Below are 22,865 nucleotides of genomic sequence, written 5' to 3'. Positions count from 1 at the left end.
TTCTATAGGAATAAATATTCTAGTCAACTGACAGGTATGATATGATGAGAAACACAGTATTTATTGTCTCCAGAAATAGTCTTGTAAAGTGACTTAAATTTCTACTTAAAAAAGAACTTTTTAAAGAATCTCTTACACAACTATTAAAAGTAATAAATAGGCCCTAAGTGGTTTGGCTCAGTGGCTAGAGTGACGGCCTGTGGACTGAAGGGTCCCAGGTTCAATTCTGGCCAAAGGCATATAATTTGGTTGCGAGCTCGACCCCCAGTAGGGAGCATGCAGGAGGCAGCTGATCAATGTTTCTCTCTCATCCATGTTTCTAACTCTCTGTCCCTCTCCTTTCCTCTCTGTAAAATCAATAAAATATATTAAAAAAAGAAGTAATACAATAGTAACTTGTGGCTTAGGGCAATTGGTTTCACAGGTTAATTGTGCCTTTTGCAGAGAACATTGTCTGAGGGAGTGGAACTCAAGAAAGACACATTTGAGGCCACAGTAGTGAGGATGTCACATTAGGAAACCAAGAATGTCTTAAGTCCCATAAGTGTTTTAATAGGTTGGAAACAAAAGCAAGAAAAATAATTCTGGAAGCACCTGATAAAATGGCAAAGTAGTGTGGGATGTAAACAAAGCCTAGGGTGTTGCTGCTGTTTCTTTCACTAAGGACTAGTTCTGTACAAGAAAATACCTAATGGTTAAAGAAGAGTGGAGGGAACAGGTAAACCCAGTCCAGATATCAGATCAATGCTCACTGCAGATCTACTGAAGTGAGATGCTTGGGTCTGTGACTAAGATGGAAAAACAGGGACTGGATTTACCCTATTCCTGTAACAAATAAAAACCCAAAGGATAAGACATATGAAGCAATGGATTTCAAGACATTGGGTAGCAGACAATGAAGGACAAGGATCTCTGAGAAATGGGGAAATGATGTCATTGCCATAACGGCCTCTATCTTACTGCTTTGGGAGTTTCTAGGCCATGGCAGAAAGAAGGGGCATGCAGGAAGATCCCAGAAGATTCCGTGGGTTGAGGAGATGGAGTTGAGAGACAGAGAGTCCAAGGAAGCTAGAGTTTGTAGGATCAGGAGCTGGAGATAAGAGATCAGCACAGAAAGAGAACTCCAGAGATGCTGAAGGGCTCCACAGAGAGTATGCAGCATAATACTGATTGGTGATACATGTGGGGAATTATAGCAACCACCAAAGAGCAGAAGAACAGTACCCAGTGCTCATATGGGGCCAGGAGGAGTGCCTGTTCTCACCCACCAGTCTCATCATTCATGGAACATCCTGTATAGTACACAGCTGGGTGTGGCCTCAAGAGTAAGAATAATTAGCCCTCCACTAAACTGAGTTTGGTCCCACTCAATGAAGCTTTAAAGAAAGTCCTGAAGAGATCACACCATTTCCAAGTAATGTAATTGCCTCCCTGAAGAATGATTTAAAAATATTAATAGGAAAACAAATATATGCAGCAGTCAACAAGGTAAGATTCACAGTGTCTATCATCCAATAAAAAATGACCAGCCATGCAAAGGAGAAATAGAATATAACCCATAATGAGGAGAAAAATTAATCAATTGAAACTAACCTAGAACTGAGACAGATGTTAGAATTAGCAGACAAGGACATGAAAGGAAAAAAACTGTCATTATAACTCTATTACATGCATTCAAAAATTAAGTTGAGACATAGAAGAAATTAAAAAAGACTCAAGTTGATTAGTGGAACTGTTGTGACAGCCAGTCCAGCCAATTAACAAATTTCTTAATTGCCAATGGAAATGATTCAGTGAATGAAATGCAGCAAAATCAATCCAATGATGATTTCACTATAATATCTCTAAGGGTTAATCCAGTGCAAAGGAAAAGTTTGATTTAAAAAACTGACATACCTATATTCCCTGCTTGTCCCTGTTCTTCACAAGCTCACTGGCAAGTTTGGGACGTATAAGTGACCTGTCTTTATTAAACACAGTGGCAATTGCTGTATAACCAGGTGATACACAAGGTGCTGAGGTAGGGACTAAAAAATAAAGTGCTCTCCTTTATTAAGTCTGGAGTCCCCTTATTTGTAGCTGTCTCTGGAGCAGCTGTGTCTCTCCTCTTTGAGATCTGGCATCCTAGACAGGAGGGCTTTTACACCCAGTGGTGCATGTGCTTTAACACGATAGCCATTCACACTGAGTGCCTGCCTTAAGTGATCCTAGTATCCTCACAGCACACTCAGAGAGGATCGCGCCGCTGTAGGCCCTTTCTATGTAGTTGAATACACATCTACAGCCTGTCTCACAGCCGATTGCAAAAGAGATTCTTCTCAGAGAAAATTTCTCTGGGCAAGGATTCTCATTCTCTCTCTCTCTCCCTCTCTCTCTCTCTTTCCCTCTTTCTCTCCCTTCTCTCTCTCTCTCTCTCTCTCTCTCTCTCTCTCTCTCTCTCCAGAGAGAAGCACATTGCTGATGCCAAGTCCATGAAAATCACTCTTTATAGTGGCCTCCCAATCAATAAGGAGCTTTATTTGCTGTGTGTCACACCCTCTATTCATTGTGTCCACACAGCCCAGTTGGCTCAGAAAAGGCAGCACAAAGACCAGCCTCAACGCCACCGGGCCCTGCAGGGAGAGCCTGCGCTGGGCCTAGGAGCTCAGGGGCCTGGCTCCAACTCTGCTGTTAAGTCACTACTTGGCCTCAGCGTCTTCTGCTTTTAAATGAGGCGATTGGACCAAATGATCTCCAAGGGCCAACCAGATTCCGAAATCGGCTCTTACATGATACTAGGCAAGTGTCATCAGTGAGCTGGCTGCAGCCTTTCAGTAGTGCGACTCAGGACCTGCCTGAGCCATCGTTGGGGGGAGAGAGGAATGAGCAGCTTCTGCGATATTTAGCCACTGGATCTGCACTGGCCTCCTAGTAGACACTGTTCCTTATTGACATCGTTACCATAGCAACCGGAGTGTCATTTGGCACTGGGGTTTAGGGAAGCTGTCAAGGTCTATAATTTAAGAGAAACAGATTTTCATTCCTCCACGATGTCAGCTAATTCTCCCAGTTATCCATTTTAGCAATCACATACACGTCCCTAAAGGGCATTCATTAAATCTAGACAGATAGCTCACCAATCCAGCACCGTGAGAGGCAGCCTGATGGTCAGAGAGAATATGCTATTGTCACCTTGGAGTCTAAAGTAAAGTAACTCTACCCTGTAGTGAGTTCTTTCCCCTCTGGGGCCTTGCTTCCTGACCTGCCCAATGGTAAAGATGGACAAGGCGGCCTCTAAAGTGGCCTTCAGCTCCAATATTCCAGCCAGAGGTTTGCAAATTGTTGGCACCAAGACCACATTCAGCCCGCAGATGTGGTATGTTTGCCCTGTCTGTGTGAGCCAGAGAACATTCTAATTCTAATTGATGGACAAGTTTTAAAAATTTGGAGTTTTCACCTACTAATCCAGATTTCTAGCTTGTTTTGTCAGTCTGATGACGCTGAGCTGAAATCCCCCGTAGCAAGCCTCAGCTGGGTCTGGGTTTTCCAGGGCTCGTCATCTCTATTCTAGAGCCGATCACCAGCTCAGGGCAAGTGTCAACTCCACTGAGCACCTTCCGCCCCGCCAGCTTTGCTCATTTACATCCTGACCCATCTAGGCATTTCTGTGTTTTGAGCAAATGCTTAGCACTTGCAGGATAGAGATGGGATGGCCCTAACTCTCTTTACATCATGAATGTAGTCATTTGGCAATGATGGTGGTAGAAGTCAGAAACTGGGTCCAATCAAATACTTCCCTGGACAAGAAACTGACAAAACTTTGGCTGCTTTAGTCTCTCACACTCATAATCAATCAGGCCCAGGCAACCATATCTAGGAGTTGGAACTCTCACTGACAGTACATTGGTCACGTGATCTCTTGCTCCGTGACTCACAGCAAGTCGGTAATTTTATATGACTTAGTTTCTCAAATATGAAATGGGTTGATTTCACACAGGGTTCCTTCTGAAGTCCCTGAAGCAATATGAAGAATTCTGCAAAGGCTCATATTTAAAGCTGCTAGGTGTGTGTGTGTGTGTGTGTGTGTGTGTGTGTTTCAGAGTTCTGTATGTCTGCTTACTTTACAGTACTGTTTTGAGAGAGTAAGTACAAAGTCTATACCCAGAGTCATAACTAGTGGTAGGAACTGGGCCAGGACAAAAACCAGAGAGGACCTCATCTGTAGCCAATGGTCCCTAAGAGACAGATGCAGTTCTGGATCAATGGCAGAATTGGCAGTTTAAAGAGGGCCAGTGATAACTCACAGGAAAAAGTGAGATCTAGTTTAAAAAAAAAAAAGTCTGATGTTGAAACCCAAGGCCAAAGCAACAAGTATGAGAAAGGATCAGCAATAGGATTGTAGCTGTGGTCTTTCTCTGCACTAATAAATGCTGCCAAATGCCTTCGTCTTCCCTCTAGGTGCTGACTTTATTGGGAAATGTTAGCCTTGGGTAGTCTAAGAGGAGACATAGGTACTTTAATAATTGACATCTGAAACTGTGTTCCAGCTCAGCCTTCCCAATGAGATTCCAGTTCAAGCTGTGTAGCCCCTCTGGGCCTAAGGGCCCTCACTGTTAAAATGGGCAGGCTGACTTGGGTACCCTGGGAATACTGGGATTTCATGGGCAGGCTGACCTGGGCACACTGGGAATACTGGGATTTCATGGGCAGGCTGACCTCAGCACACTGGGAATTCAGACAGCCTGTGTGGGTATCCCAGCTCTGCCACATCCTAAGTATAACTTCCATGAGTTACCAAGACTTTCTGAGTCTCAGTTTCTTCACCTGTAAAATGGGGTTGTAATAGTGCCCTCCTCATAGAGTGGTGTGAGAAAGGGATAATCCACATAGAATGGTTCACACAATGCCTGCCTCATAGCAAATAACTGAAAATTTCTCAGATAATGTCCTTCTTCTTTATTACTATTGAACATTTTAGAATCTTTGCCAATAATAATAATATATTCTTTGTTGCCTTACTATTCTAAGCACATTCAATATCCACAAAATAATACAGATGGGTATTATGATTACCACTTTTAAATGGAAAGACACAATTTCATCATGTTTCAGAACTTGTCTCAGGTCAGAGCCAAACTATAAGCTCTAACTGCAAAGTGTCTGCTCTTGAAGATGACTCTGTGCTACTTTCACTCAATGTGCTGTCAACACCAGCGAGAAGGCATATGGGCAGCAGCTCTACTCTAAGTGGTTGAATGAATGAAGGTTTCCGCACAGGAATTCCACAGAAGTCTGTGCTGCCAGTGACAATGGCTACTCAGATCTGTGTATGTTTTTAAAGGGTCAATTTGGTTTTGATATTTGATTTTTCTACTAATGTAATCATCCTTAAATTTGTACCTTCTCCCAACATTTGACTATGTAATATTCCCCTTACCTATAAAACCTAGGAGAATTAAAGAGAACCACCATGCTGTTAAGAAGCAAACTGGTGCCCTAACTGGTTTGGCTCAGTGGATAGAGCGTCGGCCTGCGGACTGAAAGGTCCCAAGTTTGATTCCGGTCAGGAAATGTACCTTGGTTGCGGGCACATCCCCAGTAGGAGGTGTGCAGGAGGCAGCTGATCGATGTTTCTCTCTCATCAATGTTTCTAACTCTCTATTCCTCTCCCTTCCACTCTGTAAAAAATAAATAAAACATATTTTTTTTTAAAAGGGGCAAACTGGCACCAGTACCACCCAGAAGTGTTCTGAAAAGGACCTTTTGAACTTGAACACATGTATTAGTAAATATACTAGTATATATATTAGTATATGTACTAGTATTGGATGCATATATTTGTAGAAGCCAGAAGTCATAATAAGCCAAAAAATTTAAACCTGCCGAGGTCTAATTCAAATTTGAAACAGAAATCCCCATGGAATGAAATAGACCCCATTTGTCAGCAATTGACCCCCCAACCCTGTGTTAGCCACCCCGCCCCCATCTCCAACCTCGTTTTGCTTTCCTCTACCCTCCAGTCAGCGCTGCCTTTGGCAAGCAGTCAAGAAGTGAACAAGAGAGATGGAAGCTCTCTGAGTATCTGACCCCTTGCTGGCCATTCAGCCATGCAAGCTGGGAAACTAGTTGTTGTTTTTTAAATGTTGCCTTTCTTTTCCTTTCACCCCTCTAAGGAACTGCCTCTTTCTCCTCCCCATCACCACAGAAGGAAAACAATCGCAAGCATTACTATTCCCATGAAAAGGGCAGTCACACGGGCTGTGACTGCAGGCCCACTGGAACTGCTCTAGGATGCTGCCAGGGACTGAGAAGGGACGCACTCCAATTGCTCCAGCTCACATTAGGCCTGGCATGGTCAGAGGAAGGAGACAGAGCCGTGAGGGGACAGGCAGGACGTGGTACTTGCAGACCGACCATTCTCCCAGGCCTCACTAGAGTCTCCTCTGTGCAAGATGATCCCTGGTGTGCAAGTCTCCTATTAGAAATGCATGCATCACGCTATGTATTTCTTTTCTTCTTGGCCTTTTAAGAACCACGGGGAACTCTTACCTAACCTGAGGTGTCTCCTTGTGTCACTTTCAGGAATTGAGACGCTCACCCAGGACACACTATGGTGCTTCAGCCAAGTGAAAGGCACTATCGAGATTGGAGCCACAGAAGGTAGGCGACAGCCCCCCTCCCTCTTCTCCTTGCCTCCTTGGGGTTTGTGCTGGGTCCAGATTTTAAAAGTTTCATCCTTGTGTCCATAAACGTAAATCGCAACACATTCCAGAGTAACATTCGGAGTTCTTTCTGCCCTTTTTTTCCTGTTGAAGTTTATTGTATTCACACTGAAATGAACTTCCTGTGGACTAGGTTTGCAGAGAGAGAGAGAGAGACCAAAAACTAGGCAAGTCTCGTTTAGAATGGTCTCTGAGTCCAAACATTTCAAGATAGTCAGAGAGATGTTAAGCTCTCCCTCTGTTCTCTGTTGAAGATCACTTCCTACTACACATGAAGCACACAGGGAGAATGAAGAATTGAGTCTAGTTGTATGACTTATGGGTACTTTGGGTCGTCCCCAAGTCAGCATATAATTGCCTTTCTGACTCTCAGGAGATATATTCCTGTACCAGGACGCTTTACCTGGGATAATGCATTCCTCTTCCTCCTCCTGAAAAACTTGCTTTTAATTCTCTTCATTTTCTTCCTTTGTAAGTCTGAGCTCGGAGACCTCCATGACTCCCTCAATGGATGTCTGCATTTCAAAAGAGCTGAATGATAGGCAGTTGGGAGGAACTAGAAGAGCACTTCTGGGTGTTTTAAATCAAGGTTTAGCTGTTCTAGTGGAACATGGTACAGGTTGTCTGAAACATATTTCTCCACATTGGTGGTCGGTGTAGATACCAGATGTGGGATAGCGTGGGTCTAAAACTTATTTTAATGAGTGAGGAGGTGAACAGTTGACAGAGTTGGACTTTAATATGGAAACTAACATGCATAAATGCATGTAGACTTGGGGGTCGTTCTATAGCATTGCAATTGTGAGTACAACATATTTTGAGCAAAAACTCTTTTGAGTAATTCGAAAGAGGTGTTTTATATGCATTCTTAGAATTCATTTTTAGATGTTCAAAATAATAAGGGATACCCCAAAACCAAATGATTTATATGTAAAGAGTGGGAGAAAGCCCACTAAAATGAATTAATGACTAGGTCTATCTATAAAATTATCCTTTTGTATGACACTATTTTTCAGATGCTCTATCAGTGGAGCTTTATAAATGAATGGTGCTCAGAAAGCCCCTACAAAGTAGACAGAGCAGGCTTTATTGGGCCCATTTTATGCTCATCTAACCAAAAATACTTTTTAGTGACTTCTATATGGTAGTACTGTCCTGGGCATTCAAGATGGGAATGGGGGGGGGGGGGGGGAATGACTTACTCCCTAACCTCATGAATCTTAAGAAAACTGAAGCTCAAGTCAATCATGTTTTAAATCTTGGGCACAATTCAAAAATCACTTGCACTTTTTGAACAATAGAGACTTTCAGATCCCTCAAGAACTACTGAGTTAGAGGTTTGAGAACCTGGGTGACACAGTGTGTTTTAATGAGCTACCCAGACAATTCTGATGCTATGGACTGGCTTTGGGGACCACCAGGTTAGATGACTTGTTCCAGGGTATAAGTTACTCTCAGACTCTGGACTTAAATCTTGCCTTTGTGACTGGCTCCCCACCAACTGTGGGAATAGGATTCTGAAGGTCTACTCCAGCTATAGCTCTTAGCAATTGAGGACTTACCACATGGTGAGTACCTTACTGAGTGCTTAAGACAAGTTAAGGCAATGTAGGTAGAGCATTTACCGCAGTGCTTGACACTTGGTAAGTACTCAGTATGTGTAAGCTACTATAAATATCACTATAATTAAATCTTCACTCTAATTTAATCCTCTCAAAAGGCTTTATGAGAGGTCTATTTATTCCCACTTTACCTATGAGGATATTGAAGCTAAACAAATAAGTAAGCAAACAGAAGGCTAAGTTCTTTGCCAAAGGGTCTGTAGCTAATAAATGGGTGAGCTAAGTTCCAACCCCAGTCTATAGGATTCAAAGCCCCAGCCCTTTATGTATTGTTTTGAAGACAGAGTTCTCGGTTAGTAGTTTGAAATGGGGCCCAAGAACCTGAATTTTTATACATGCTCTCAAATGATCCTCATGGATGCACTGAAGATGGGTTTAAATGTTTACTGCACATGATTAATAAGTAGCCTGTTTGAACTAATTGTGAATTGAGTCACAGAGTCACAATGACAATCAAGCCTGAATTTGGAAAAACCAGTTCAAAGTGGGTGAATAAAGGGAGGATTTGCTTAAGGGGTAAATCAGGTTGGAAACTAACACATTTCCCCTGGCGTCTAGATTCCTGACATTATTGAACCTGCACTCATACTGTCCCAGTGGCAGTTGAGTATTTGTTGAGTGAATGAATGAAAGACTTTCACTTGGTAAAAATCAAGGTTCTTAAAAAATCAGGTTCTTTTTTAAGTTGGCCTGCTTTAACCAAGCTGGTTTTCTGTACTGATCAAAGTCAATAAATATTATTCACTTTTGCCTTCCACTTGACTTATTTTCATTAATGACTTTTTCATTCCATTTTTACCACTTTCCAGGCAGTGACCTTGGCCAAGTCACTTACTGTCTGTGTGCTTAAGTTTCCTTTCCGTCTACAAGATGGACATAGTCATACAGGTGTCCGTTAGTGCGGCTGTAAGGGCTAGGCGAAATTTTAAAACCACACACACACACACACACACACACACACACACACACACTAAACAATCTCTAGGTTGTTATAAGATGCTCAAATAGTATTTACTGTATTATAAAGGCAGGGATGAGATAGGTGACATGACAAAAAGGTAAATATTTTAAAGCAATATTTTTAAAAAAATCAAAATGTATGCAATGAATCCATGATAAACAAAATATTGAAATGTTAAATAGAGACAAGACCAGGATTACTGATTTATTTTTCCTTTTGCTGCAGGTTCCAGTATGGCTTAGTGTGGCACTGTTAATGCTAATTTACTTCAATGCATGTCTTGGGTATCAATTAGTAGGCTAGAATTTTTCACATCCCAAATTATTCAATAGGACATTAGATGAATTACACTATGAGTTCAGCAATAAACATTTAGTGAGGGCTTATTACATCCAAAGCACTTTGCCAGAAAGTGAGTTATAAAGATAAATAAAACATAGTTTAAGCGTTCAAGGATTGCACCATTTAAGGGTAACAGGAATGGGTCATAATAAAAATAAGGCATTACATCAATAAATATAATACAAAGCAAGGTGAGCTAAAGAGAAAGTACTTGACAAGAGACTATAGTTCCATGAATACAAAAGAGGTAGAAATTTCATATATTTGGGGGGGGGGGACAAAGATGGACTTAATGGGAAGAAGGCAGGTAAGATAGAACTTAAATGATTTTTAAAAATAATATTTATTCTTTCCCTTTTCTGACTACTAAAACAACATGTCCTCAGTGTAGAAAGTTTCAAATATAACTTTAAAAAAATCAGAAAATCAATTGTAATTATAATTCCACAACCAATCAACAGTGGTAAAAGTTTTTGATACGTTTTTCTAACTTCTTGACTATGTGTATTTCATCAATTAATTCAGTCAACAAATAAGTACTATGTACCTGATACTGTGAAAGGGAGTGGTTAGTTTATAATGAATAAAGTCAATATGATTTTTTTTTCCACCAAAGGCAAGTCATCCTGGAAATACTCTTTTGTAAATAGATGTTTTCACTTAACAGTATATAGTGATCACTTTTCATATTATGAACAGTAGGTATCCTAATTTCTTTATCCAAGTTTTCAAGATTTATAACAGCACTTTTAGGAACATCCCTATTAGCTCATCTGCATTTATCCAGGAAAGCTATATGGTAGAGCAGCAGTTCTCAACCTGTGGGTCGCGACCTCTTTGGGGGTCGAACGACCCTTTCACACGGGTCGCCTAAGACCATCGGAAAACACATATATAATTACATGTTGTTTTTGTGATTAATCACGATGCTATAATTGTGTTCAATTTGTAACAATGAAATTGGGGGTCACCACAACATGAGAAACTGTATTAAAGGGTCTCGGCATTAGGAAGGTTGAGAACCACTGTGGTAGAGTATCAAGAGCACATGTTTTACAATAAAATTTGGCCTCACTCCTTATTGGCACAAAGCAAATCACGGCAAATATTTTATGATTTCATTTCCTGATATGTAAAGTTGAGATAATAAACTCTACCTTAATGAACTGCTATAAGAATATAATTAGGCAGATATTTTAAACAACAGAGCACATAGGAAATGTTCAGTAGTTACAATTAGTTAATTTTTTAAATTCAGAGCATCAATTGTCTTTTAGAGAAACTAATGACTTACATATTCAATATAATTTATAATAAAACTTATTTCTCAAACTCTCCAATTTAAGACATTTAAAATTTGGATTTACAGTATCTTTTTCATTGACACTTCTCTTTCTTCTTTTTTTAAAACTGAGATACAATTGGCATATTACATCTTATAAATTTAAGGTATACAACGTGTTGATTTGATACTTTTACATAATTGACACTTCTTTGACTACTCAAGTGTCTCAGAAAATTACATGAAGCAGAAATGGAGACATAAAGAGGAGCTAAGTTAAAGTGATGTGAATAGCATGTGCAAAGGTCCTGAGGTTTGTACACTCGGAAAAAGAAAGGCCTTTATTTTGCTGAGGCATGGAGTACCAGCAGAATCAAAGTGAAAGACTAAGATGGAAAGGTAGGTGGGACCCAGGTTGTAAGGTGCTTGAATGACAGCAAATGAAACTCTACATCCTGGGCCACTGCAATTGCTGGGACCTGGAAAAGCTATTTCTGGGCCACACAGACCTAACTGAAGTCATGTCAGCTCATTTCAGGCAATGGTGATGCAACTGGTTTATTGGGAAAGTACTATCACTCAAATTCATTTATTCATCCATTTCAGTATTAAACAGATATTTATCAACTAGCTTCTGGCTAACTAGGCACTGTTTCAGGTTAATAAGACATGTGATATACACATAAAAAAAATCATTCTCTAATGAGAGGCTTGAGCAACAAAAACGGTAGAAAAGTAGAAGGTCATCTGAGGTTTTAATGAATACTAAGACCGATATGAACAGGGTGGCATCAGAGACTTCTTGGAGGAGGACACTTCAGTGTGGGGCACCAGGGAAGGCCTCTCTGAGGAGGTGGCACCTGAGCCAAGGCCTGAAGGATGGGAATGTGCCAGTGTTCAAAGAACCCTACCTGGGTCATTGTCGGTAGTAATAAAACAAGCACTGTACAGACCCAGTGCCAGGGGACAGAGGTGGTATTTTCAAAGCACATACAAGAGCCCAGAGTGGCTTGAGTTGGGTGTGAGAAAGCTGTGTGGCCTGAAAAGAGACAGAGAGGCGGGGAAGGGCTCGATCGGACAGGACCTTTAGGTCTCTTTACATAGCCTGGAATTTATTTTGAGAATCATGGGGCTCCTTGCCATTGAAGGAGCTTAACGATTAAAATAAGTTCTTATCAGGATTCTGATAAGAAACACCAAGGCTTTGTCTGAGTGGAGAAGGTGCAGATGAAGGGAAAAGCAGGGACTGCAGACCTTTGTGGAGATGATGGACTGGCTCACAGAGGAAAGGAAAGGAGTGAATTAAGACAGTACTTGTTGTTGGCCTTGAGCAATTGGGTGGTCTGTGGGCACAGTTACTGGGACTGGGAAACCTGGGAAAGACTTATTTCGGGATGTTAAAAGGGAAAGTCATCCCCTCTATCCTCCTAGGTTTGATAGCTGGCTCTATGAAATAAACGGACAACAGGCAGATTAACAGCAGAAAAGGTATACAAATTTATTTTTAAAATTCACATGCATGGAGGCATCACGGGGGGGGGGGGAGTGAATACTCAAAAAGGCAGTGAGGTTTGAGAGCTTACATACCATCTTAATAGGGGAAAGGAAGGAGGGAGGTAGGCCTGTTGGAAGAAAGCCAGTGGTTTTTAGGAAAGATGAATGAACCCTTAGGAAAATAGATGGGTGATGTGATCGTTTGTGACAAAGTGTGTCTGTGTGTGGTGTCTACCTCTAGTCTCTTCTTCTGCTTTAAAGTCCATCTTCCCTGGTTGATGAAATTCGGGAGGAGAGAATTTATGACAGTTGACTTCCTTTCGGAGGACCTGCCTTTAGGCAGGTAATGGGGGAATTCGGAGAAAGCCTCTCCCTGCATTTGCTGTTTTACAAGTGCTCTCAGCTCTAAATCATCAATGTACCAAAACAGCATATTTTGGGGTGGCCTGTCCTGAACTCCTTCCAGGAGAAAAATAATGAGCTTTATTTTGAGCATATTCAGGGTAAAATGGTAACAAGATAGTCAGGTGTAAATGCCCAGTAGGACATTATATATATGAGTGTGTATGCTTCAGAGAGAGAACGTGAGATGGAGAGAGAAACTGGGGGAGGGCGTGGGCACCAGCACATAGATGGTACTTGGAACCAGTGAACTGGACGTGGTCACCTACGTCATGCAGACCATATTGGTGTGCAGCCAACAGACCACTTGTCCAAGGCTCAAGCTGAGTATTTTGCTGTGGTTGGGATCGTTCATGTAGTTTAATTCTTGGAAGGCATGTGGAAAGGTTCACCATGTGCAATTCTTGCATTTGATTTGCCTAGCATGTACATTTCACATAATATATGATTTCATCTCATGAAGTTTCATACTATGTCAGCATAGAAGCGCTTTACATGATAGAAATTGCCTACTCTGGACATCATACAATTTCTTCAGATATGGTGTATGATTCTGCTCATGGGAAGAAGTCAGAATTATCTGATGGGATTTGGGTGGGTTGTTTTGTGTTTTGTTTTGTTTTTCAGCTACAGCATATCATCTTTACTTTTTTCCTGACTACAATTTCACATTCTATAGTTCTTCCATATCTATCAACATAGTTCATGCAGTCTTAATTGTAGGAAATAACTGTGATATGTATTCTGTTTTGCTCCATGGGCATAACCTTCTTCTCTCCCCCTACTGCTGAAAAGATAAATAATGTCCAGAGAAGCACGGGGCCGTGTATTGATTCAGTTCTCTAATGAGAGAAAAATATCAATTTGGTTGTGATGTGAGGTGCGTGCCATACACCCTAAACTAAAAGCTGATGGTGGTGAGTGGCCTCCTAGCAAAGAGGAGACCTATACCTAAAACGTTTACAAGGCCCAGCTGGCATAGTTCAGTGGTTGAGTGTTGACCTATGAACCAGGAGGTCATGGTTTGATTCCTGGTCAGGGCACATGCCCAGGTTGTGGGCTCCATCCCCAGTGGGGGTGTAGGAGGCAGCCTGTCAATGATTTTCTCTCATCATTGATGTTTCTATCTCTCCCTCTCTCTTCCTCTATGAAATCAATAAAAATATATTTTTAAAAAAAACATTGGCCAGGCTATCTGATCTTTTCACTGATGTTTCAGAAATGCGGGGATATTTTAGCTTTCCTTCCATGATTATGACTCTTTACCATCACCAGAAAAAGAAATATATGGATTGGGTTGTCTCAAAGCAGTGTAAAAACTATCACCTTTCTCATTTTATAGAAAAGTCAGCGACTGACAGATAACCATTCTTAGAAGTTTATGCTACATAAGTGGCACAGGGTGATTTAACTTCACCCCACAGATCTTGGACCTAGAGATGGAAGGTGGAGTCTCACTTGCCTTGCTCTCACTGGATGTTGGTGGGTGGCTGTGATAAGAACTCCAGTTTCAGGAAGAAAAACTTTTGTTCTGGGGTAGAAGCTTTCTGGATTTACAACCTCAAGCCACCAACATAGGGATATTAATCAGGCATTAATTTGAAGTCAACTTACTCCTAACTTTAACTGGGTTCAGCAACCCAGTTAGTGACCTTAGATCACCAAATGGGTTTCAAACCTTATTGTGCATGTGACTCACCTGGGGAACATGTTAAAATGCATATTCCCAGGGCCTATCCCTAGAGAGTCTGATTCAGAAGGTCTGGGATGGCGTCAATGAGCTTGCTAATTTCACAAGCATCCCAAATGATCCTAACGCAGGTCAATCCACGAGAGACAGTGAGAATTTCTGTTCTGTCTTTCCTTACATCAGAGGGCTATGCGCGAGCAGAGCCCATAAAACATCTGAGCCCATTTTGAGTGCTTTTAAAGGAAACCAGGATGCCAATGAATACAAGATACTACCCAGCCCTATTCTGGGCCCCAGGCACTGAAGGGGGTGAGAGCAAAGCTTTCCCCTGCCTGTCAAAAGGAAGCCCGCAATCTCCTCTTTCCATCCTGTTGTCTACAAAGGGATTTCCCAGCCACTTTCCTTTGTACGGGGCTCCAGTCCGCTAGAAGCAAAATTGGTCTGATTATGAACAAGCTGCCAGGAGATGAAAGCATTTCTCTGGGCTGTGATGGAGGATGTCTTGCTACGAGAGCTGCGGGCTTGCTGTGCTCTGAAGGTGGCCTGGTGGGAAGTGTCGGCATGGGAAGCTGCGGGGCTCTGTGGCGGGGAGAGAAGCAGGTTCTGTGCACGGCGCTGAAGTCAGTCATCCTGTTCTCTCTGGAAGCTTTAGGAAATTAAACGTTTCCAAGTCAAGGAAGAGAAAAAGTTCCATGGCTGTTTATTTCACCCTGGCCCTAATGCCAATCACTTGAAATGTGTTTGATGAGCAAATATTTACTAGTGTGGAGCACCTAGTATGTGCCAGGCACCGGACTGAGTGAACACGACACTGTCACTCCCTTCCTGTAAGCATTTACCCTCTTCGGAGGGATATCAACAAGTGGATGCCAATTACAATCCAGTGTGGGTGTGGAAAGTGCTAGAAAAAGAGTAAGCCAACCAACCCAATGCACAGCGGGCTGGGGCAGGAACTGGGGAAGCCTACTGAGTAACTGGCAGCCAATTCGAGACCTAAGGGAGAACTAGGAATTAGCCAGGTGTTTTAGGCCATGGACCCAGGTTTTATTTAGGGTTCAATTGTTCCTTTAGGCAAATTACTCATCTTCCCTGGGCTACCTTGAGATGATGTTGAAAGGCTTTGTGAATAAAATCATTGAAAGAACTAAATAATACCTGACCGCGGTAGAATAATAATTTTGATAACTCTATTTCCTCAAGCATCACTGGGCCAGATTCCATACACATAACTTTTAGTGTATCCTCTCATTTCATCTTTGCCCAGTGATAAGATATGAGACAACTTTACCTCATTTTACAGCAGAGGAAATTGAGGATCAGGAAGTTTAACAACTCACCCCAGTCACACACCTGTCCGACCTCAGCATTTCCCTTCTTAACCATGGTGACAGAGCACTCCTTCAAAGTAACCTGGCCCAGAGTAAGGGCTCAGTGAGTATTTATTGAATGAAATAGCCTTCAGTAAGTAAGTAATGTCAACAAACTAAAAAGAAAACTATCATTAATACAATAATGAATGTTTTTCTAGAGACTAAAAGAGCCCATTCAAGACAATCCATTAAAACATACATAGCACATTTCTGCTTTTAGCACATGTGGGTCATTCATGTATTATAAGCCCCCTGGGAGGTAACCAGAACAGGTTTATAACCCCACAGTGCAGATACAAAAGAGATAGTTTCCATATCACAGATAATAGGTAGGTTAGTCCTCATGGAGACGAGGAGATTAAGATATATAGAAATCATTTTAAATTGCCCAAGGTCTCATAGAGAACAGAAACCAAACTTTAGGATCAGAGATTTTTCTACTGGGGACCTTCCACTACACAACATGGATTAATGGCTTTGGGGTGGGGAACACTCCATTCCGGAAGCACTGACCGGGAATTTCAAACATGGTGGGAAATGCAGGGCACCTGTCACAGGGCCCCGATCACAGAGAAGCCCGTCACTCAACATGCTTTCAGTTGCAACACAAAGATTCATTTCAAAATATCTGGAACAGCAAAAGAATGATTATCCCTTCCTTAGTTCCACAAATATCTCCTAAGCATCTGCTGGGTCCTAGGCATTGGATATGCAGCAGCGGGGGGAGTTAGACAACAGATATATAAGTTAGTAGAATATAAAATATAAAGATGTACATGCAATGGAGGAAGCTAAGGCAATAGGGGGCACAGGAGTGTGGGTATTCTCTTAAATAGGATGTTCGAGACTTCATGCAAAATAATGCTCAGAAGCAGTGATATGAAAAAGGCAAGAGATCAAGTCATGTTGGTGCCTGGGGAAAAGCGTTGCAGGTAGTGGTAACAGCCAGTGCAAATGCCCTGAGGCAAGAGCTTATCTGGTATGTTCAAGGACTAGACATAGGCTAGTGGGGCTTTAGCTGAGTGAACAAAGGGAGAAGTTGTGAGAGATGGAGACAGAAAGATGATGGCAGGTGGATGCAAGAAGGAGCCTTACAGACCGTTGTAAAGACCATTGCGCTTCTACCTGAGTGAGGCAGAGAGCCACTGATTATAAAACACTTTCTCGAAGCAGGTCGATCATGAATGATAAGGAACCAAGGCCAGAAGCAAGGAGCCCAGCAAAGCAGTTATTGCACTAACCCAGTTTTTTTATATAACTCTTGAGGCAGGGAGCCCCCGCAAAGCTGATGAATTTCCTGCTGAAGAACAGCAGGGAGGGCTCAGATTCTCTCCACCTTCTTGCCTTGCTGCCTTTGGGATCTCAACTTTGCTTCAAAACAACCACAGCCATTGTGGGTATCACACTCAGACACAGCAATACCCAGGGAAGGGACATTGGGACTTAAAACAAACAAACAAAACAAGGAACATCCCGCCCCCCTCCACCCCCCGCCCCACAGTGTCCCCAGCAAATTTCTTTACATGTCCCCTTGACCTCAGTCTGGGTCATATGCCCACCGCTAAACCAACGTTGACAAGGAGGTTAGGATTAGCCGAAGTGGCTTACACACATTGGCCTGCATCCAAGCTTGGTGTAGGATTGCCATCTCTGAGTGGAGGATAACACAGTAAAATCTGGGCTTTGCAGTAAGAAATGGGAAGCAATCCCCAGTTGTCCAACAAGAGCGTTCACTACAGGAAGAGGCACAGGTGGCTTAACCAAGCCTATTGCTAGCACTGGGCAAAGGGAGGCGGTTCATTGGCTTGCTCTACATAGAACATCTGGCTCAGGCAAGCCCATTGCCAAGCTTCCCTGGACCGCCTTGAAGCTGGGGTCTGGGGGTGTGAGATTACTTGCCTTTTGTTTTCTTTTTATGGTGCTAATTAAGCAGGCTCAGCATCATCCCACTTATTGCCTATGTTTTTTGTTAATGGAATTTAAAAGCTGAGAATAAATAATTAAGTACATGGATGCTGCAGGGTGGTTTCTGGTTTTGTGCTCAAGGTTTCAAGTAAGTGTTATGCCTTTTTCTCCAGCATGTTTATTTTTAATTGTGTAGAGCTTTCTTTTAAAAAAAGGAGAAGGTAGCTAATAATGTCCCTGGGGTAAGAATATGGAATTTTACTTATCCATTTATTCCGTGAATATGTATTGGGCGGTGTTGGAAACACTTGAAATCACCAAGGTCTCTGACAGTCTAGTGGGTGAGATGGGCAATGAAAAACACAAGCTTACAGAGGCACCAGGTAACTTCAAAGGGTGACATGGGCTATCCTATATAATAAAATCCCAGCGACCGAACGGCAGACCGACCAGAACGACCAGTCGACCAGTCGACCAGTCGCTATGATGCACACTGACCACCAGGGAATAGATGCTCAATTCAGGAGCGACCCCCTGGTGGTCAGTGTGCTCCCACAGTGGGAGCGCCACTCGGCTGACCAGGATGAGCGGCTGCTCCTGTAGTGGGAGCAGCCGCTTAGAGGGTGGGTCCACAGCTACTCGGTTGACATGCAGGCCACACCTCCCACCAGTGCACAAATCCTGTGCACCAGGCCTCTAGTAAAGACTATAAACGTGGTGGCTGAGCAGGGGATGGGGGATGCTACATTAGACAGTTGTTCTGAAAAGGCTTTTCCAAAGAGGTCGCATTTGAGTCAGGACTCAAATAATGAGTAGAAGCCAGGTTCAAGAGACTTGGAATAGTGTTTAGACTCGGTAGAACAGTAAGTGAGGCCCTGAGGCAGAGGCAATATCGGCGTGATCAGGAGGGAGGCCAGAATGACTGGAGTGGTGATAGACGGATGAGGGTGCAGAGGGAAGCAGAGGCGGGCTTGGGTGACGTTCTACAGGCTGGAGTCAGTTATTTGTGTTTCATTCTGGGTGCAATGGGAAACCAATAGAGAGGATCTTAATGAAGCCTGGAGCACCCTGATGTTTTAAGAACAAATAGTAAAATGGAGGACTTGGTCATTTGACACTCAAACAGTAGCCTAGGGCATTTCTCCTCCAGGGGGAACTTCAGTAACATAACCTTCCTTACTTTTGTGCTGTTTGATTATTCTGTGCTTTTGCTTCCAACCTAGAGATCTTCGTACCTCATCTCTTATAGTAAAAAATGAAAATAAAATTTAAAAATTGCATGTGGTCTGGCACTCACCATGGTATCTTTGCCCAGGACCACAACAGGAACTTGTAAAATTTTAGTTTGAGTCAGTGCCAGGCATTGTCGGGACCACTGACATTCAGGAGCCCATGGAACTGGCCGTGTGCTTCCAGTTGTGGTTTGGAGAATGTGGGATCTATTTTTAAAATGTTACACTTCACCTCAGCATGGCATTTCCATAATTTTGTCAGCTTTTTTTTAAAAAAAGAATCATTATTACCTGTTATTGTTTCAGGACTGATGTTTTTTATTACAATTGAAAGCAAACTTTCCCCAAATTCTGGCACAAGCCATTTCTCAGGGTGTGCTGCTTCCTCTCCATCATTCATCAGATATGCCAGGGACTTTCAGTGCTGACAGATCTATACAAGCGATAGTTAAACAGTAATGGTTTCCACATACTGATAGGAAGTGCCCATGAAAACTGATGGCAGTTTTCTACAACTTACCACTCACATATGCTTCCGAATTTACATTGTTGTTCTTTATTATTCCGTGAGCCATGTAGAGTGCAGCTTTGCATCAGATATACCTGAGAATGTGTCTTAAGTAATTTTCAGCTGAAGATAAGCTATGTTTAAAAATATACTGTTATTTATTAGCAACTTCATAAATTCATGAAACTAAAACTGAAAACCTAATTCACAAAATTTATCCCAAAAAATTAGTATTACTTTATGACTTTATGTGAAAAATCTTTTCACATAAAGTCATATTTTTAAAAAAAACAACAACATTTTTATTGATTTTTTTAAGAGAGAAAGAAGGAGAGAGAGAGAGAGAGAGAGAGAGAGAGAGAGAGAGAGAGAGAGAGAAACAATGGTGTGAGAGCAGCTGCCTCCTGCATGCCCCCTACCCGGGATAGAGCCTGCAACTCCGCATGTGCCCTAACTGGGAATCGAACCAACTGAGCCACAAGTCATACCTTGTAACCCTATTAGAAACCTGGGGGCACCAGGAAGAACGAACTTACCGTAATTAAGAGCATCAACTCTGGGTTTGAATCCCAGCGGCTACCACTTGCTATGTCACTTTGAATAAATCACATACCTTATTTTGATTTAACTCGAATTTCCTCCTCTGTAGCATAGGGGGAAATAGTTTCTCCTTTGTAGACTTGTTGTGAGCAAACACAAACAATCCACAGAAAGCGCAGAACTCGACACGGAGGAAACGCTAAGTAAACATTAGCTATTCTGCTGATTGAAGGCTGAGATTACAAGGAAATGAGATTAGCCTGTCACTCCACCGCCCAGATGATTACTTCTTTTTTTTTTCTTTATTGATTAAGGTATTACATATGTGTCCTATCTCCCCATTGCCCCCCACCCTCCTACTCATGCCCTCACCTGCCTGGTGTCTGTGTCCATTGGTTAGGCTTATATGCATGCATACAAGTCCTTTGGTTGATCTCTCCCCCTTATCCCCACCCTCCCCTACCTTCCCTCTGAGGTTTGATGGTCTGATAACTTTTTAATGTTTAATATTTGATAAGTTTGATCAATTTGTTTCAAAAGGAGTTTAAAATGTTCAGCCAACCCGTGTGTTTACTAAAAGGGTTATCTACACCTGAGTGCAAAGACAAGTCTCATTTTTGGAAGAACCATAGACATCTATAGAAGATTCTAGGCTCGGGTTCTACAACAGAATGCAAAGCAGTTAAAAGAAAACTGTAGAGAGCTAATTGCCTCTACATCATCAACAAACACAAGCAATTTATTAATATTCATTACTCCCAATCAAAGAATTATTTGTCCACATGACGTTAATAAAATAGGAAACTGTATGCTTTGAACATTTACATTCATAGCATGTTGGAATTTGAAGGAAATTGGAAGATTATTTCTAATCTCCCCATTTTATAGATGGAGGAACTGGGATACAGGAAGGAAAATGGACACAAGGAAAGCTTACTCATTCACATTACCACTCAAGGTCTCCACCACCCAGGATCCCCTGTGACGTTGTGGGGTTACATCAGCTCCCTGATATCCCTACGAGTTAAGAAGTACCATGCCTCTGGGGCCCCTGACCTTTGGCCGCCACACATCTGTTAGATTTCTCTGACTGCATTGTATCAGCCTGTTTTCTTTCACCCAGATGCTGAAATCCTTCCTCCTTGCTTACAAATAGGTGCATAGGTATCAAAGGAAGGAAGGCAGCCCCCCACCCATCCACCCAAAGGCTTCTGTGTGGCTCTTGTCTGACACTCAGGGTAATGGCCTTGGTAGTGTCGTGCAGTGCTCTGTAGCTCCTGATGACTCGCTCCTCACCCATCTTCAGCATCTTCTCAAATATCCCACTGACACGCCCCAACTTCTCATGGGCAGGGGTGGCTTGGCAATGGGAAAAAATCATGCCCAGGAATGGTTTTCCTGAATTCCAATGAAGGCATTAGGAGAATGGCTGTCTAGCTTGTTTGCCTAATAGAGTGCCTGGCCCTTCTTGAAAATTTGATAAATTGCAAAGTGCATAAAAATTGTAGCCAGCACCAGCACGTACAATATCCCAGGCTCAAGGTCTGTCAGCTACCTTCTAAGACCTCACTTCTTAGAAGACGCAGCATGACGCAGTGGCGAGGAGCACAAGCTCCAGAAATGCGCATGCAGGTTAGCACCCCATTTAGTCTATCTGTGCCTCAGTTTCCCCATCTATAACATAGGAGCAATCATTGAAGCTACTTCAAAGACACTTGTGAGGATGCAATTAGCTAATATATATAGTATTTACAACATACCATGGAATCTAATTGGCATTCAATACATGCTTGCTTTCTCATTATTAGTAGCAGGACTCGTTTAATCATTATACCAATTTCATGAAGGAGGTATTCTAATACTCAAATTCTGGCTGAAGAAATCGAGATTGGAAAAGCTTAAATGACTTAGTGATTCTTCCAAAGTTATTGTTAGTAGCCAGGAGACCTCTGATTTAAACCCAGAAGGTAAACATGAGAGTGAATTCGTGTTTATATGTGGTGGTTCAGAGAGCAGACTTGGGAATCAGGATGTTGAGTTTGAATCTTGGCTGTCATTACCAGTGTGTGCTCTTGAGCAGGTTATTCTGAGCCTTGAGGTACTAAGGATAATAGATCCTGTATCACAGGGATGTTGCAAGACGTAAATGAGATAATGCTTGTTAGCAGTTAGCTCAGGGACCTGCCCTCAGCAGGATCCCCATAAACATTCTTCACTTTTTTGTTACTAGTAGCAGTGGCCCTTGCCAACTCTAGTTACTTCCTTCAAAAGCCCACCCAGGCACCTTAGAGTCACCCTGTGTCTACCTTCCCATCTTCCTTCAGCAAACATGCTCATCTACTGTAAGGCCTATGTCATCCTTCTTCCTAAGTAGCTCAGCCTTTTGAGTCCCTTGACCTCTCTCCAACCCATCCCCACGATCCTAGTTTGGAGGCCATCTTCTCTTCTCTGGATATTGAAGCAGCCTCCTGGGTTTTCTCCATCCTCCGCCTGGTCTTAACCACCTCCAGTCTGGTCTTCATGCCGTATGTGCAGTAATATATCTAGTGGGCACACATGTCACTTACCTCCCTAAAGCCTTCAGTGGCCTTCATTGTTCTTAGGATATTCCCAGCCTTACTCACTGTTTTCCTTTGTGTAATCTGCACTCCATATTCCTTCTCATGCCATATTCCCTCATCTCCAGCACTACACACATGTGTCTCCTTTTCCAGGAATATTGTTCACCTTATCCCTCCCCGGCAAACCCCTACTCATCATGCAGATCTCAGCTTTGGTTTCGCTTTTCCTAGTAAGACTTCCCTAACCATAAACTC

General features: G+C 42.4%; 1 protein-coding gene across 2 annotated transcripts in view; it reads left to right on the top strand.

The window, feature by feature from the left end:
• The first annotated feature begins 6,037 nt into the window (after positions 1-6,037).
• Positions 6,038-22,865, top strand: part of PPP2R2B (protein phosphatase 2 regulatory subunit Bbeta) — a 362,719-nt gene continuing 345,891 nt past the window's right edge. The window contains exons 1-2 of one of the 2 annotated variants that reach the window (XM_081091206.1): positions 6,038-6,441; positions 6,562-6,639. In XM_081091206.1, coding sequence (XP_080947332.1) covers positions 6,432-6,441; positions 6,562-6,639 — 88 coding nt within the window. In that variant the 5' untranslated portion in view covers positions 6,038-6,431. The remainder of the gene's footprint in view (positions 6,442-6,561; positions 6,640-22,865) is intronic. The other variant, XM_081091205.1, reaches the window with a different exon arrangement.

The sequence above is a fragment of the Myotis nattereri genome (genome assembly GCF_964212035.1).
Source record: "Myotis nattereri genome assembly, chromosome: 5".
NCBI classification, from domain to species: Eukaryota; Metazoa; Chordata; class Mammalia; order Chiroptera; family Vespertilionidae; genus Myotis; species Myotis nattereri.
The sequence above is the reverse complement of the archived record's forward strand: the minus strand, read 5'-3'. Positions and strand labels throughout refer to the sequence as shown.